The following is a 15,201-nucleotide window of genomic DNA, read 5'->3' on the forward strand; positions in this document are numbered from 1 at the left end:
TATATATATATATATATATATATATATATATATATATATATATATATATATATATATATATATATATATATGTAAGTATATCTATATATATCTATACACACACATATATATATATATATATATATATATATATATATATATATATATATATATATATATATATATATATATATATATATATATATATATATATATATATATATATATATATATATATATATATATATATATATATATATATATATATATATATATATATATATATATATATATATATAGATATACTTACATATATATATATATATATATATATATATATATATATATATATATATATATATATATATATATATATATATATATATATATATATATACATATATATATATATATATATATATATATATATATATATATATATATATATATATATATATATATATATCTATATATATTTATATTTATATATATATATATATATATATATATATATATATATATATATATATATATATATATATATATATATATATATATATATATATATATATATATATATATATATATATATATATATGTGTGTGTGTGTGTGTGTGTGTGTATTTATATATATATATATATATATATATATATATATATATATATATATATATATATATATATATATATATATATATATATATATATATATATATGTGTGTGTGTGTGTGGGTGTGTGTGTATTTATATATATATATATATATATATATATATATATATATATATATATATATATATATATATATATATATATATATTTTTAGCTACATATGTGGGTGCGTCGATTCAAGAGAGATGTGCAAAGAGCAGTGTATCATAATTTTTTAATTCATGTAAAATGTAAGGAAAACTGTTTATTAAAAACAATTTTAAATAGATACTGTATCCATTACTAATGTATCGTGCTTTGCCAAGCCATTCAGATCAAATTTAAACATTTTATAAATTCCACAAAACCTCAAACTGCTATATTGTATCGATACATTGTAACACTCTATTGTTCTTTGTCAAATTCAGGTTAATTGTCTACTTTGCAATCAATAGTGAATCCATAGCTTGTTGCAAATATAACAATGTAATATTCACAGCCAAATCATACGCATTACACATTCCGTTCATGGATAGGATTTCGTTAAGGCAAAAATTGAAAACAAAGCCTATTTAATTTGAGAGAAAGAAATTTTTCCGACACATTACGAACAGTACCCAATAAGTAGGAACACAAAGTTTTGTGAAAGAAGTTTTATATAGACCTCTCATTTTTACATTTACATACGGCCTTCAAAGGGACTTATCTACAATTATAGACAATATTTTTGAAAATATCAAATGCAATATTTCCATCAAGAACTAACACGACAAGGGTTGCACATAGAATCAAACATTATCGAGGGTATTTTCTATTCTTTTTTGTGTATTTATTGTTGTGTTAATAGAACATCTACGAGCAATAATGCGTTTCAACTTCCTACTCTTTGAGACCTCGCCCTGCCAGCCCGACTGAAGCGATTTCCACGCGAAGGCCGAAAAGATGGTGTCCAGCCTGAGCGAACAATTGAGGCAAGATGGCGCTTAATGATCGGCATGGTCAGCAATGACAATTTCCAGTCTGCTCCGTCTACTCCATGAAATGTGGTGTCATCGTTTTTCAGTACATCTGCATTTACCTGATAGTCAGGTGTGTTTGCATCTTCATGACTATACTTGCACAGGTTAGAATCGTCGGTGCTGTAAGTTGAATCGTCTGCGTTTGCCAAATAACCGTCATCAGTCTCATTCGTATAAGTGTCGATATGATACCAAGAAGAGTTTCGTTTTATATTATGATAATCATGATTCAAAACTCGTCTATGAGCTAACGAATCATAGTAAGTATTAAGATCACGTACCAAGTGATAATGATATAATGATACAACACATTTAGATTCTCTCTGAAATTTTCATAAGAATCTTGAAAACACTCTCTGGCACACCTCATGCAACTCCCTTAACCAAGACGTTAGTTATTGTACTATTTTGTATTTTAGCCAACCAATTTGTAGATTTTAATATGAAAAAAAAACCATACAAGAATAATTATGTGCTTATGCTTCAATTTTGACCTTTTGCAAAGTGTGCTAGAGGTGTTTGATAATCTGAAAAAAATTTTGATTGTACTTCGAATAGAAAATAATTACTCACCAAGAAAGCGCTTCTCTTCCAGATGATTGTCGGAATTGTAAAATGGATATGTTTGAACCATTGCATCCATAAGCTCCTCGTAATCTAACGGAGCCGTTTGATAGACGGGTTCCAAAACTTCCGGACTACTTTCTTCAATTTCATCATAATACATCGAACGCTTCTTGCGTCCATGTGCTTGCATATTTTTTAACGATTGAATGTTACGTTTTTCTGGAAAAGAACCACACACGAATTTTTTACATAATCCTGATGATGGGTATATATGTCTAATTGATTTTTAATAAACCAAAAACCATGTAACAACTTATTAAAAACGACGCAACAAAAATTGATATCGTAAATCGAATGTGCATTCACTTAATGCTTAAACAGAGTTAGATACAATGCATTCGCATGGTACAAAAATACCTTTAAAATATAGAAAATGAGAGGGTATGAAATAAAAAAACATAAACAACCTCATACCAATCTTTTTTTTTAATTTTTGTTTAGTTTTTTGGAAACCAGTCGAAGCAAAAATTGTTGTCAATAATCATTCATCTGCTTCATAAACACTTTTCGACCTGTTCTGTTGTAAATTGTTGCATAGTTATGGCAAAAACTATTTAAGATCGGGGATTGTTCCAGGCTGCCCCACTGTATCTGTCACTTAAGCGAAGACGCTAGGGGGCGCTGTTAAGGACTCTGCTTCGGTGAGAGCGGGCCCGAGGAGACTGGCCGAGAGAGGTCGTTAGCAGCGGGGCAAAGGCCGAAAAAGGAACAGGACGACGAGCAGCCTGTGAGATGGGCGGGCCTTTTAAAATCAGCACTTGGAGGAGTAAGAGGATGTTTTAGCTATCAAATAAAAATAAATATTGCACAAGACATGCTAATACCCGAGTCTGGATTTTAATTTTGGTAACAACAGTACCCTCCGTAAAATGTATTTGATGTTATAGCAGGGCCGCAGGTGTTATCACCTTTATTATGATTTATTCTCATTTATTCTCATTCTCATTTATTTCTAATACGAGCACCTCTGCCGGCAGCTGAATACTTTCGAATGCATGGCAAACCCAGAAAAAAACAAAGGGCTTTCAAAGATATCCATCTAATAAACTTGGCCGTAATTTGAGTTAGCTTATTGCGAACGGAAAAGAAGCTATTACCACATAATAAAAACTGGAACTGTTGCTCCCTATTTTGACTTTTGCCAACTTTTTCATCATTTCTTTCCTGGTTCAAACGTCAACAAAACAAAGAATAAAAAATGTTAAAATTACATCATAGGTATAAGATAATGTCATAGAACTGAAGTAGAACCAAAGATAACGTACGAATGAAATTTACTTCGAGAGTTAGACATGTTATAAAGTTTTAGCAGGTTAAGGTTTCCCTCAAAACAGCCATGAAAATTGGAGTTCATTTACAAATTATGTTTAGCAGTATCAAAATGGTAGCAGTATCATACTTCACATACTAACCATTATCACTTGTAGAACTGCTGCCCTCGGAAAGTTTATTGCTCTGCCTCGGCAAACTCCAGTCGCGAACCAACGTTTGAATGTTCCGTTTATCCACATTTCCATATCCAGTAAGTGCATTGTCACGGGCGAGTGACTGTATATTTCGTTTGGGCGCAATCGATGGAAGCATACCAGTTCGAAGTAAAGATTGAATGTTTCGTTTGCCAGGCAACTCATATTTTCTGGCCAAAGATGCTATATTACGTTTACTGTTGAGCATGTACCCTGACTTAAAAGCGGAAGCAATGTTACGCTTATCTTCGCTCCACTCGTCATCCGGAGTAGTGTCTTCTGATTCTGGATCGCGAGACGGTAGCTGACCATTCTTAGCGAGAGTTGCCAAACTTCGTTTGAGGTATTCCGGTTGGTTTTTCAGTAATCCAGCCCGTGGCAGTGCACCTACGTTTCTTTTCTCAAATGCACCACCATCTCGCACCAAAGAATGATAGGAACGCTTGTCCTCGAATGGGCTTCCTGAATACTCGGAACCATCATCTACATTTTGATAATTTTCCGATGGATCGTGTTCCAAAATATGACGTAGCTGATTGCGCAGAGCTGTTGCGTGCATTTTATATGTTTCATCAGGATAAGTCAAATCTCGTAACAATGACTCTAACTCGCATGGTTTTAGACGTCTACCTTCAAAATGTTGAGCATTTGCCTATAGTAGATAGAAGACAAACAAAAATACATCTTGTTTAGTTTAGTTTTAAATTCGCGCAAAATTGATTAACTTCATGCAAACGTAACATATTTACTCAAACAACCCGATGTGATGTATTATTCCCGTAAATTGAAAAACAAAACCTTTACATAAGTGCAGCTTTTTCAAAATGAAACAAAAAGGTTTGATAAGATTTATATCCGGAATTGGTAAGAATGAATGCATGTTCTTCTCGGAAAATTTTGATTTGTATAAGAAGGAAAATGCACCTGATAATCACTTACCAAATTTAAGACTACCATGAAAAATGAATACAGTAATACTACATCCAAGGCTATTAAAATTATCAAATGTAGAAAATTGGAATGCCCATACCTATTTGCAGCAATCATTCCATAGTTTTGGAGCAGACTATAACCTAGTGGCTTATCTTACTATTTTTCAGTTCAAGAATGAAACCATTTCGGTAGCAAAGCGGGAATCTCATGTGGGCTTCTTTTCGAACCACCGTTTTTTAAAATACAAATCACATCCAAGTACATAGTGAGTAGTGAGAACATACGATAATCATTCAAAAATATAACTGACGTTCGATTTTGCCTAATTTTAGCTCAATCAATTCCTTTATCTTTAAAATATTGGTGACGTTAAAACCTCTTCGGTAATATTCGCTTAAAAATATAAATAACAATAAGTTCTAGTTCAATATTGTAAAGATGTTTTAAGGAACGCCTGCAAAGGATTACTATTGAAGTAAAGAAAACAAAAGTTGGAAGAGAAATGGTTTGTAAAATTGCGGACAGGATAACCCGTTGAGATTTGTATGGTTGTAAAAAGAGTGTGATGGTTAGAAATGTGACGAAGTTGAAGCATGGTGAGGTAAAAGAGAGTAAAATACAAATGCAAAATTAATTTTAAAAAAAGAAAAATAATGAAAAGTAACGACACAAAAACTATTAGCTCTGCTAATGAGTTAGGATCCGACGCCTCTTGAAGACTACATAGACTCTCCTTCGCAACTCCTATTCCGTCACGTCCTCAACGTGCAGGGTGGTAACATTTATCATCGTATATCTAAGCTTGGGTAAACGAACTCAACGATGACCGACCACAGCAACGTCCCTGGTCAATGACAATAGGCTTATGCAAAGTACGCACTCTGCACAGAGCCGGAGCCTTGAAGCAACTAGATGACGCCCTAGCCACACTGAACATGGACCTTGAAGCACTACAAGAAATACGACGGCTAGGGAATGGTGTACTAAGTAGACGTGGTGAAAAACGGTACCATGTATACCACAGCTGCCACGACCGCCACCATATGCTCGGAACGGGTTTCGCCGAAGGTCCGCGGTGGAAATCCGATAACATCAATTTCAAGGCCATAAACGATAGGCTGTGCATCCTGCGCATGCGAGGCAAATTCTTCAACATAAGCCTTATAAACGTTCACGACCCTACTGAAGACAAGAAGAAAGAAAAAAAAGACCTTTTTAAAGGCCGGCTTTTTAAATCATCTTGGGGGACTTCAATGCAAAAGTCAGTAGCGAGCCAATGCATCGCCAATACACAGTATACATGAGTACAGTAATGATAATGGTAATAGATTGGTCCAACTTGCAGCAGCAAGCAAAAGGGTTGTGGGAGGAACCAAGTTTACGCGTCGGAACATACACAAAGTTACTTGGATATCCCCAGATGGAACCACTTCCAACCAGATCGACTACGTGTTGATAAGCCGCAGAAGACAGCCGAGCCTGTTAAACGTCAGAGCATAAAGAGGAGCCAACATCGATTCAAGAGCCAACGAGTGCAGCAACTCCAAAGAATCAGAGTGCGATACGGTCCATGGAACAAGTTTTACCAAGATATAGCAGGTCACGGAAAAACCTTTATACCTAAGGTGACCTGTTGTCGAAATAAGGATGGAATTCTGGTCAGCTACCAGCCAGAGGTTCTCTGGCGATTGGCTCAGTATTTTCATGAATACCCAAATGATCAGTTCAACGAACAGCTAGAGGCTCCACTAGTGGATGACATCATGCTACTGCCACCTAGCATGGACGAAACCCGAAAAGCAATCCGTCGGTTGAAGAACGATAAAGCACCCGGCACCGACGGAATATCAGCCGAACTGATCAAAAACAGAGGTGCAGCACTTGAACGCGACATTCATCAAATCATTACTGAGGAGTGGGATAGCAAATCGATGCCTTGTGATTGGAATCTTGAATACCGATTGGATTGTGATTGGAATCTGTGTTGAATACCGCCTATAAGATCTTCTCCTTAATCTTGCAGAGAGACTTGTCCCATTCGTAGAAGAAATAGTTAGAAACTATCAGAGAGGATTCTGAAAAGGAAAATCAACCGCTGACCAGATCTTCACCAGATCTGGTATACCTTGGAAAAGATGGCTGAGCAGCAGCTCCAATCTTTCCATCTCTTCATAGATTTCAAAACCGCATACGACAGCATAACAAGAGTAAAACTACACGACACAATAAGCTCTTTTGGAATCCTGGCCTAGCTTACCAGGCTTGTTAAAATGACCATGACCAACGTCACATGCCAGGTGATAGTGGATGGAAAACTCTCAAGGCCCTTGGCTACCACCAAGGGTCTTCCTGTCTCCTTTTCAACCTAGCGCTTGAGAGAGCCATTCGAGACTCAGGAGTGGAAACTTTGGGGACCATCTTCTGCAAGTCAATGCAGAACCTGGCATACGCTGATGACATAGACATCATTGGTTTACGGCTCTCCTATGTAGCAGAAACTTACAAACGGATTGAGCAGGCGGCTGAGAACCTCGGGATGGAGATTAACGAGGCAAACACCAAAATGATGGTGGCACCGTCAGGGGCCTTACTAACAAATACTAATGCGAGTCCACGCAGGGGTGATGTAGAGATAGGTGAGCGAATCTTTGAAATCGTTCAAAACTTTACCTTTATTGAGTCAAAAGTCAGCACCAACAAAAGCATTGAAGTTGAATTACGCGCAAGAGTGCAGGCAGCCAACCGGTCACATTACAGCCTGAGGAAACTTCTGCACTCAAAATATTTGTCGCGACGGCTGAAGCTGGAACTATATAAAACATTGGTAGTTCCAGACATACGCCGATATATAAAACAACACATTCACATACGCCTCTGAGACATGGACCTTGTCCAAAGCTGACGAAACCCTTTTGGCTTCGTTCGAGAGGAAAATGCTCAGGAGGGTTTTTGACACCGAATGCGTGGAAGGACAATGGAGAAGCCGATACAATGACGAGTTCGAACCTGATTGGCCTGAAAACTCAAAATTTGCCTTCTATCAACAGATTTATTAGCCTGCTTAAGACAAATAGGCTCTCCTTGTGTAGCTACATGCATGCGATTACCCCATGCAGTAACATGCCTCATTGTATTTCTATGCTTGGGTACATTTAAGAGTGCAGCACTAGAACAATAAATCCATCAAATTTCAACTGAGGCATGGGATAGAGAATCGGTTGGAAACTTGCCATCAACAGTACAGCGACTACATTAATATTACGAAGCTTAATATCACCAATACGCAATTCTTCTAAGCTGTTCAAGCATGACTAGTCTCTTTCGTATAATGTATAGTTGTAAACTATTTTAAAGGATTCAGAAACGGAAAATCATTTGCTGACTAAAATTTTACATGTGGGAAAAATTTTCAAATGCCTTGGACCTACTTCGAACCACAAACGCACTGTAGCTTGAACTTTATTGTTCATAACTCTACAGTATTATCTCACTACTGTTGTACCATTGAAGTACTGTTCTTCTTTATGCACTTCATTACCTTACATGCAATTATTCTAAATCGTAGAAAGTATTTTTTACTCTTTCTATTAAAATCAAAAGTACAATGCATGTTGTGATATTCACACTTACACTGACACTACTAATTTAGTCAGAGTCTTTACAGGAGAATTAAAGAAAATTTTACTTGAAATAATTGACCTTTTTGGAAAACATCCTGGTTCGTAGTGTTTTCCGAAATTATGTGCTTTTTAAATGGATTTACTATTGTATGTACGTATGCAGGACTGACTATCCAGCTACGTGAAAAATTTCATTAAGTCATGAAAGCCTTCGCTTAGCTTAGCAAGGCAGGCATTGGCCGTTCACTGGTTGTCGAACCAATTAAGAACAACAACAACAACTATTATATGTTCTTTCAACAACATGGCTTTTGCATGTTTCATTGGTCATATCATTGCACAATTTCGCATCATTAGTATAAATTTATTGCAAGTTTTTAACCCCTTTTGGTTGCTTTGCAGATCTAATATAGCTTTTTTTAATACTGATGGGTTCGATAGCCGAAAAGTTAGCGTGCGACACATTCACACGATAATATCGAGCTCGAATCTCGAATGAGCCTCTCTCGTATGCAGGACTGACTATCTACCTACGTAATCCATATCCAAGTCATATCCAAGTTTGCGATTAGGAACTCGTTATTCGTTTGGTGAAAAATATTGCTTCTGTTTAATCAAATTTTACTTTAAGTTTCTATAACTTACAGTACGAGACATAACTAGCTGAGCCTTCACTAAAATTTTTAATTATAGTACATTGATACTTTGATGCGGAACTAACTAAACACGAAGGAAAAACGTTTGATTAATTTTTGAATGACGCTTTCCAATGATTCATTGATACTCCGTCTTCCTCGAACGCAATGCCATCCCATGAGCTTTTAGTAAAGAGCAAACGGCTCGACCTGGACAGGCTCGAATTCGAAGCCGAAAATGCACGCATAGATCTCGAATTAGAGCAAATACGAAAAATTACCGCCAAAATGATCATTACCAGAGTGGGGGCTGGAAACTCCCCGACAGGCCGTGTAAAAAAACAACATTTCCATACAACAGACAAACTGAATCGCAGTAGCATCACTGACGGGACGCATCCGGGTCGTAATCCCCTGATCTCCCAGGTGGCTCAGTCCAACTTCCCGCTACTGTTCGACTGTACTTGGGCACCGCACCAGAAAGAAAGAAGCCAAGGAACGAAAAAATGCGGAGTGGCGACGCGCAGCTGATGTATCTCTTGAAAGAATGCACATAAGCCAACGTGTGAACACAAATAACACACCTGTCAGTGGTTGAATACCAAACGCATCCCTATTGATAAATTACTCTCGCATCACGAAGAGTACAGCAAAACAATAATTTGTTTACTTCAAGCATGCATTAAAATAGTAAAAAAATTTCAACAGTAAACATTGTGTTAAGAAAAGAATTTAGAAAACAATTGCAAAAACCATTTCAACTAAACTATTTTTCTCTCTATTCTGACTTCAAGTAATTCATGATGAAAATATAAATAAATAAAATATAACCCAAAATAAATACAAATTCTAATGCAACGCATTAACAAAGTACATTTTATAATAAATAATGCAAACCTTTGCTTAGAATTTGTATATTAAGCACAAAAATACCATAACAACCAAAAAATGAGAAAGTATAACACCGAAAATATAAATTACATCATTCCAACATTTTTTTAAGATTTGTTTTAGTTTAATGAGATATTGTTCAAAACGTCCAAACGTATCAAACAAAACGTTTAAAATTTTTAAAGTTTATAATCAAACCATAATTGTTGTTACTAGCATTTTCACCTATAGAGCTTAATCCAAAAGAAAGCAATTATGGAAAAAGTGTTCTCTGTGGCGCCCATATCAAATCATGTTTGATTTTGTTACAAAACGCTTTTCTACTTATATTAGTGAAAATTATTACATAAACATGGAAAAAAAACTGTTTATGGTCGGCTGCCGGCGATTTGTTCTGGCTGCCCCACTGTGCAACAGCGGCCGTGCTACCAAATGCAGATGCAAATCTACTCTGGAGCGATGTGTGTTCCTAGGTGTTCTTTTAACACTTTGACTGCAAATCTTATTTTCAAATAATATTCCGTCAGGCAACGGTGTGTAAGATGCGTGGATGTTTGCAATAGCTCATTTTCATTGAAATTAGTTTTTGATGCTTCTTTTATTCACTTCAGTGTAGGTAAAATAAAATTCGATTGTTTTTCAAGCCCTTGGGTTCTAAAATATTCTGAAACATTTGTTTTATTTTTGATTCTTACACCATTCCTACACCTAAACTCGACAATTGAATGTTCTGGGTGACCCAAACAGATATTCATCATATACTCAAATATTCACTTCAAGGACGTTGAGCCAAAGTTAGTTTGTATTGCATAGTTTAGAATTGACCTTTTCGACCAAATGGCTACTAAAGTCAACGCCGAGCATCTTACTAAGATTACAAGAAACAAAGCGTTTGTTTTTTTTGTGCTAACTCAAAAGTATTTGTTATTTTTTGCAAATCATTGTGGAGTATAAATGTGGAAATAGTTTTGATTTCACCACGGCAATAATATTATGATAACATAAGTCATATGTACGACTTGATTAGTTGAATAGGCGTTTGACGAAAGAATAGACGGGAATTCCTTTCTCCAAATTTCACAGGATTAGTAATAAATTTGAGAGTGTAAGGAATAAATAATAAGATCTTTTTTTTAATTGGCGAGAAAAAAATAGGAGTAAACAGATTAAAATAAATGGGTTGAACGAACACGGTGAGAGTATATGAAACAATTATGCATATAAATCGACGAAAGATGAGTAGAATAGATAAAAAAAATTGTTCTACTATTACGATAAATCAAATCTTTCAAATGTCTGAAAAATGTCATTTCTATTGAAGTTCATGAGTTCATTAAAAATATTACAATGTTTATTTACTCGATCAATTCACGTTGTACGTCAAAAGTGTTAATTCTTTCAATTCATAATTTTCCCTTAAAAATTTAATCGACATATACTAAGTTTAGAACAAATATTTAACGTCAGAAAAATACTTGATCGTGATAAGAATGGTGTCCGTCAAAGGCGATAGTGCATTCCTTAATTTACAGACCAGCCCTTGTGCTACGAAAAGTCTAGTAATCTATGTAATGCTGAGAAAATAAGTAACGGTAGTCATTCGAAGATCATTTCAACTTGTTAAGCAATAAATATAAAACGTCCAAAATAAACACGAAACGATTGCTAAGAAAATATGAAATGATTTGCTCTTATGTAAGGATTTTTTGCTTTGTGATGATACACATCTTTAAAATATCAAAGATAAAAGTATTTGATTGCCTTCTTATTCGAATCATATATTTTTTTCTTGATAACTGCAGAATTCAAGGCAATCGCACTCAAATTTTGTCATATAACATTTCAACACTGTCATTTTAATAGCCCATAAAAAGCATTATCGTTCAAACTGATTACATTTATTCATTAACTAGCTTAAGTTCACTAGCAGAGAACAACACATGTATGTGGTTCTCTTCCAACCCGTCTCAATCGTTTTGATTCTCGATTGATGTTCAAATAAAAACAGCGTTTTTCATCCCTCAACATCACCAAGTTGTTCTATTACAAACCGAAAATAATCAACAAAAGCGCAAAAAATACTTCTGTGATATTGTAGGTTTGTCACAATAGACTACCAGTCTATTGAACTAGATATCAGTAATAAATGATTTTATGTTAAACTGCAAACAATTCCAAAAACTTACTTTACCATAAGCCACAATTTTCTTTATAGACAAACCAATCCTATCCAATGAAAGCTACATTTCATTTCCTATAATTCATTTGAACCAATAATATTAGCTATGTGTGATTTAGAATCGTGTGGTTTTTTTATATTAAAATGTAAATGTACTATAAACATATCTATTCTGGCATTATCAACAGGTCACCATGGGCAAGAAGTAATACTTACATTGTGATGGATCACAAAAATCACCATTAAAATACTGACAATCAGCTTTGGTGTTAAAATACTCTCGTAACACACCATTATGTTGCAATGAAAAAAATCACTCGAAGTAAAAACTGCACCTGTTATTGTGTTTCAATTTACAGCTAAATCACTAGTTCACAACCAATATAGAATTCATTTGTATCTGTACCGCAAAACTGAAAACTTGGATTTACAAAATAATGTAGTATATTACATTATTTAGAAAACATCAGAAATATATAATCTTGACACCTTGAAGCTTCTTGTGAGTTGCTTTTTTCAACTTTTCTTAATATAATGAGCTGCACACTTTATACAAATATATCCTAAATATTAGCGATATTTGGACATAACATGATTTTTATTGATCACAATACTTAGGAGGCACATATTTAAAATATAAACTAGCCCCGAACCACAAATGCAAACACGTAAACATGTGCTTTTCAACACATATAGTACAAAGCATAAACCATATTCCCGCTAAGGTCACCGAAATCACCCACGGAGTCTAGAAGAATCAAGACACCAATACAAGCTTTCCTCTAATCCCCTCAACACAAATTGAATCAGTAGAACTAAAATCATTTGGTGTACGTGCACAAAAGAATTACGTTTCCAATAGTAACACAGCAGCAGACGCCTACGAAAAAGTATCAAACTGAATCAGCCGTCATGTGAAAATGAAGGTTTTTTACTTTTCATTTTACATAAATTATAATCCAATGAACATCAGAACATTTAGAATTTGCTCTTTCAAGCTATGCTGTACATCTTACGTTGCAAAAACACACAACGTAAAATTAATGTCAAGTTTCCTAATATGTATAATTTTTACTTTACAGAGTTACTTCAGGAAACATTTTCACGAGATACAACAACATCCTACACTTTCCCAAAACAATCCAGCATCCTCCATATGTAACTGTACAACTGTGTAATCTATTACTTTACGAAATATGCAATTTTTTCAGATAATGTATTTGTAAGCCACTTAGATCTTTTCAACAGCAACACTTTTTTCCGCCGCCAATAGGTTATTAGTCAGATGTGGTCATTATCACTATTCTTACATAGAAAAGGAACATGCGATACAAAACTCTACTGCAAACAACTATAGTTCACTTAGCAAACCCCTCTTCTTCGCAAATAGTTTCGCCTTACTAAGATGCGATTCAGTATTCCTTTTTATATGTACTCTGTCTTGTTTCATTCCTGGAGGTGGATGAATGAAAGTGCTCCGAGTGTATGAGCATGCGTATTGTAGTCCAAACCCGGTTTCTGAGAGCATTTTCCTTCAAAACAGAAAATTCTCTCACACGGACATGCAGTCCTTCGTTTGCATATAACATACATCATATTCAGAGAGGCTCTATGGTAAACGGTGGACGGTATAGCTTAAAAGCAACAGTATTTTTCGCATCGCTCAAGGGTTTGCCCATCCCTAGATAAATAACACTCATTAAAGCAAAACGAACTCCAACTATAACTTATAGTAAGACATAGCGCAGGATTAATGCTTTTCCAACTTAGCATTGAATAGCTATACTTGCTTATTAAAAAATAATCACCCTATTTTCCATGGCAATGTTCAAGGAAAGATGTTTAAAAGTATACCCGTATTTTGTTTGCAGAACAACTATGACTGTAATTTCTGTACAGAATCACATGCGACTTGGTGATTATGGGATGGATTACTGAGAAAACGAAAACATACGCATTAAACAATTTACTTGTATGTTGCGCTACTACGCTAAGGCATTTCAACGAATGTTCATTGAGCTGGAGGCCACTAATATGAAAAAAAGTAAAGCATGCATTTACAAAATAAATGAAATAAACTGTACCGGACAAACAACTTTTCTAGTCGCCACGTCATTGAAATGTTACCAATTTTTGCTGTTTATTCCCTGCAAAGAGTATAAGTCGTAAAAGTTTGTTCAACAAAACATGGCAACTAGAAAAAATATAATTACATGGTAAAAGCGCGAATAATTTTTAATTACTTTATGTGGATCAAAATCATTCAATTATTCTCGGTGTCAATATCATGATCCAATCCAAAACGCATATAAAGCAACGTTCCATTGCTCGAATGTACACATTTTAAATTACTTTACGAACAACAGTATCAACTATGAAAACTTCAATTGCACTAATAAGTCTGACTATGGGGATCATGCTGGTAAGTTTAACCTTGCTACACGCCGGAACATAGGAACATAATGATTGATGATGTAACATGAATTTCTCTAAAATAATATCATAAATGGATCTGGCCTATTTTCTACTATTCCTCGCACGTAAATATGTCTTATATTAATTACACTCATCAGGTTACAGCGAATCATCCAGTGCACAAAACTCAAAAGCGGGCCGTTAGCGGTAATCCAAATGCAGCGGTGGAGAAAATTATGGAAAAAGGAATGGTCTTTGCTAGTGAGATAGTCAATAAGTTGAAGGATAATGAAGGTATTTTGCACATTTAATCATAGTTTTCTAAACTTTTCTGTTATACAAAATCGATTATACCAAATATTTCAATATCAGGTGCCAGGTATATATATATATATATATATATATATATATATATATATATATATATATATATATATATAATTCTCAAAGCTCTAAGTATTTTTCTATTTCATATGTTAACAGGGGCTAAAAAGCTGATCGGAAAAGTACTCGAAACAATAAAAGGCCAGCGTGGAAAACGTTCACTTCAAATTGCTGGAGCACTTACGAATTATAATTTCACTCAATATCAAAAACTGGAACTTCGAAAAATATTCACGAGCATTTCAAACGAGTACAATGATACGAGGTGTCCAATTGGACAAAACGAGCTAAACTGGATTGAGACAGTTACTATCGCTTTGCAACATGCGTTAGCTGAGATGAACAAAATTTTAAACGGGCAAAAGATACATTACACTATTGCGAAGCCAACACCCGCTCCTTAA

General features: G+C 34.7%; 2 protein-coding genes across 2 annotated transcripts; one reads left to right on the forward strand and one right to left on the reverse strand.

Annotated features, from left to right (window-relative positions):
* Positions 1-1,511: 1,511 nt before the first annotated feature.
* On the reverse strand, positions 1,512-12,292 carry LOC128730047 (neuropeptide-like precursor 1; the record flags this gene model as incomplete). The annotated part of the gene is made up of 4 exons (XM_053823122.1): positions 12,215-12,292; positions 3,687-4,392; positions 2,221-2,433; positions 1,512-1,696 (listed from the first exon to the last, which is right to left on the reverse strand). Coding segments are annotated over exons 1-4 (1,182 nt in total), but the record flags the coding sequence as incomplete, so codon positions are not given.
* Positions 12,293-14,405: 2,113 nt separating this feature from the next.
* On the forward strand, positions 14,406-15,201 carry LOC128730048 (uncharacterized). The gene is made up of 3 exons (XM_053823123.1): positions 14,406-14,420; positions 14,572-14,707; positions 14,897-15,201. The coding sequence occupies exons 1-3, from the start codon at positions 14,406-14,408 to the stop codon at positions 15,199-15,201; spliced, it is 456 nt and encodes a 151-aa protein (XP_053679098.1).

Source organism: Anopheles nili, unplaced genomic scaffold (assembly GCF_943737925.1).
Source record: "Anopheles nili unplaced genomic scaffold, idAnoNiliSN_F5_01 scaffold_176, whole genome shotgun sequence".
Classification (NCBI taxonomy): domain Eukaryota; kingdom Metazoa; phylum Arthropoda; class Insecta; order Diptera; family Culicidae; genus Anopheles; species Anopheles nili.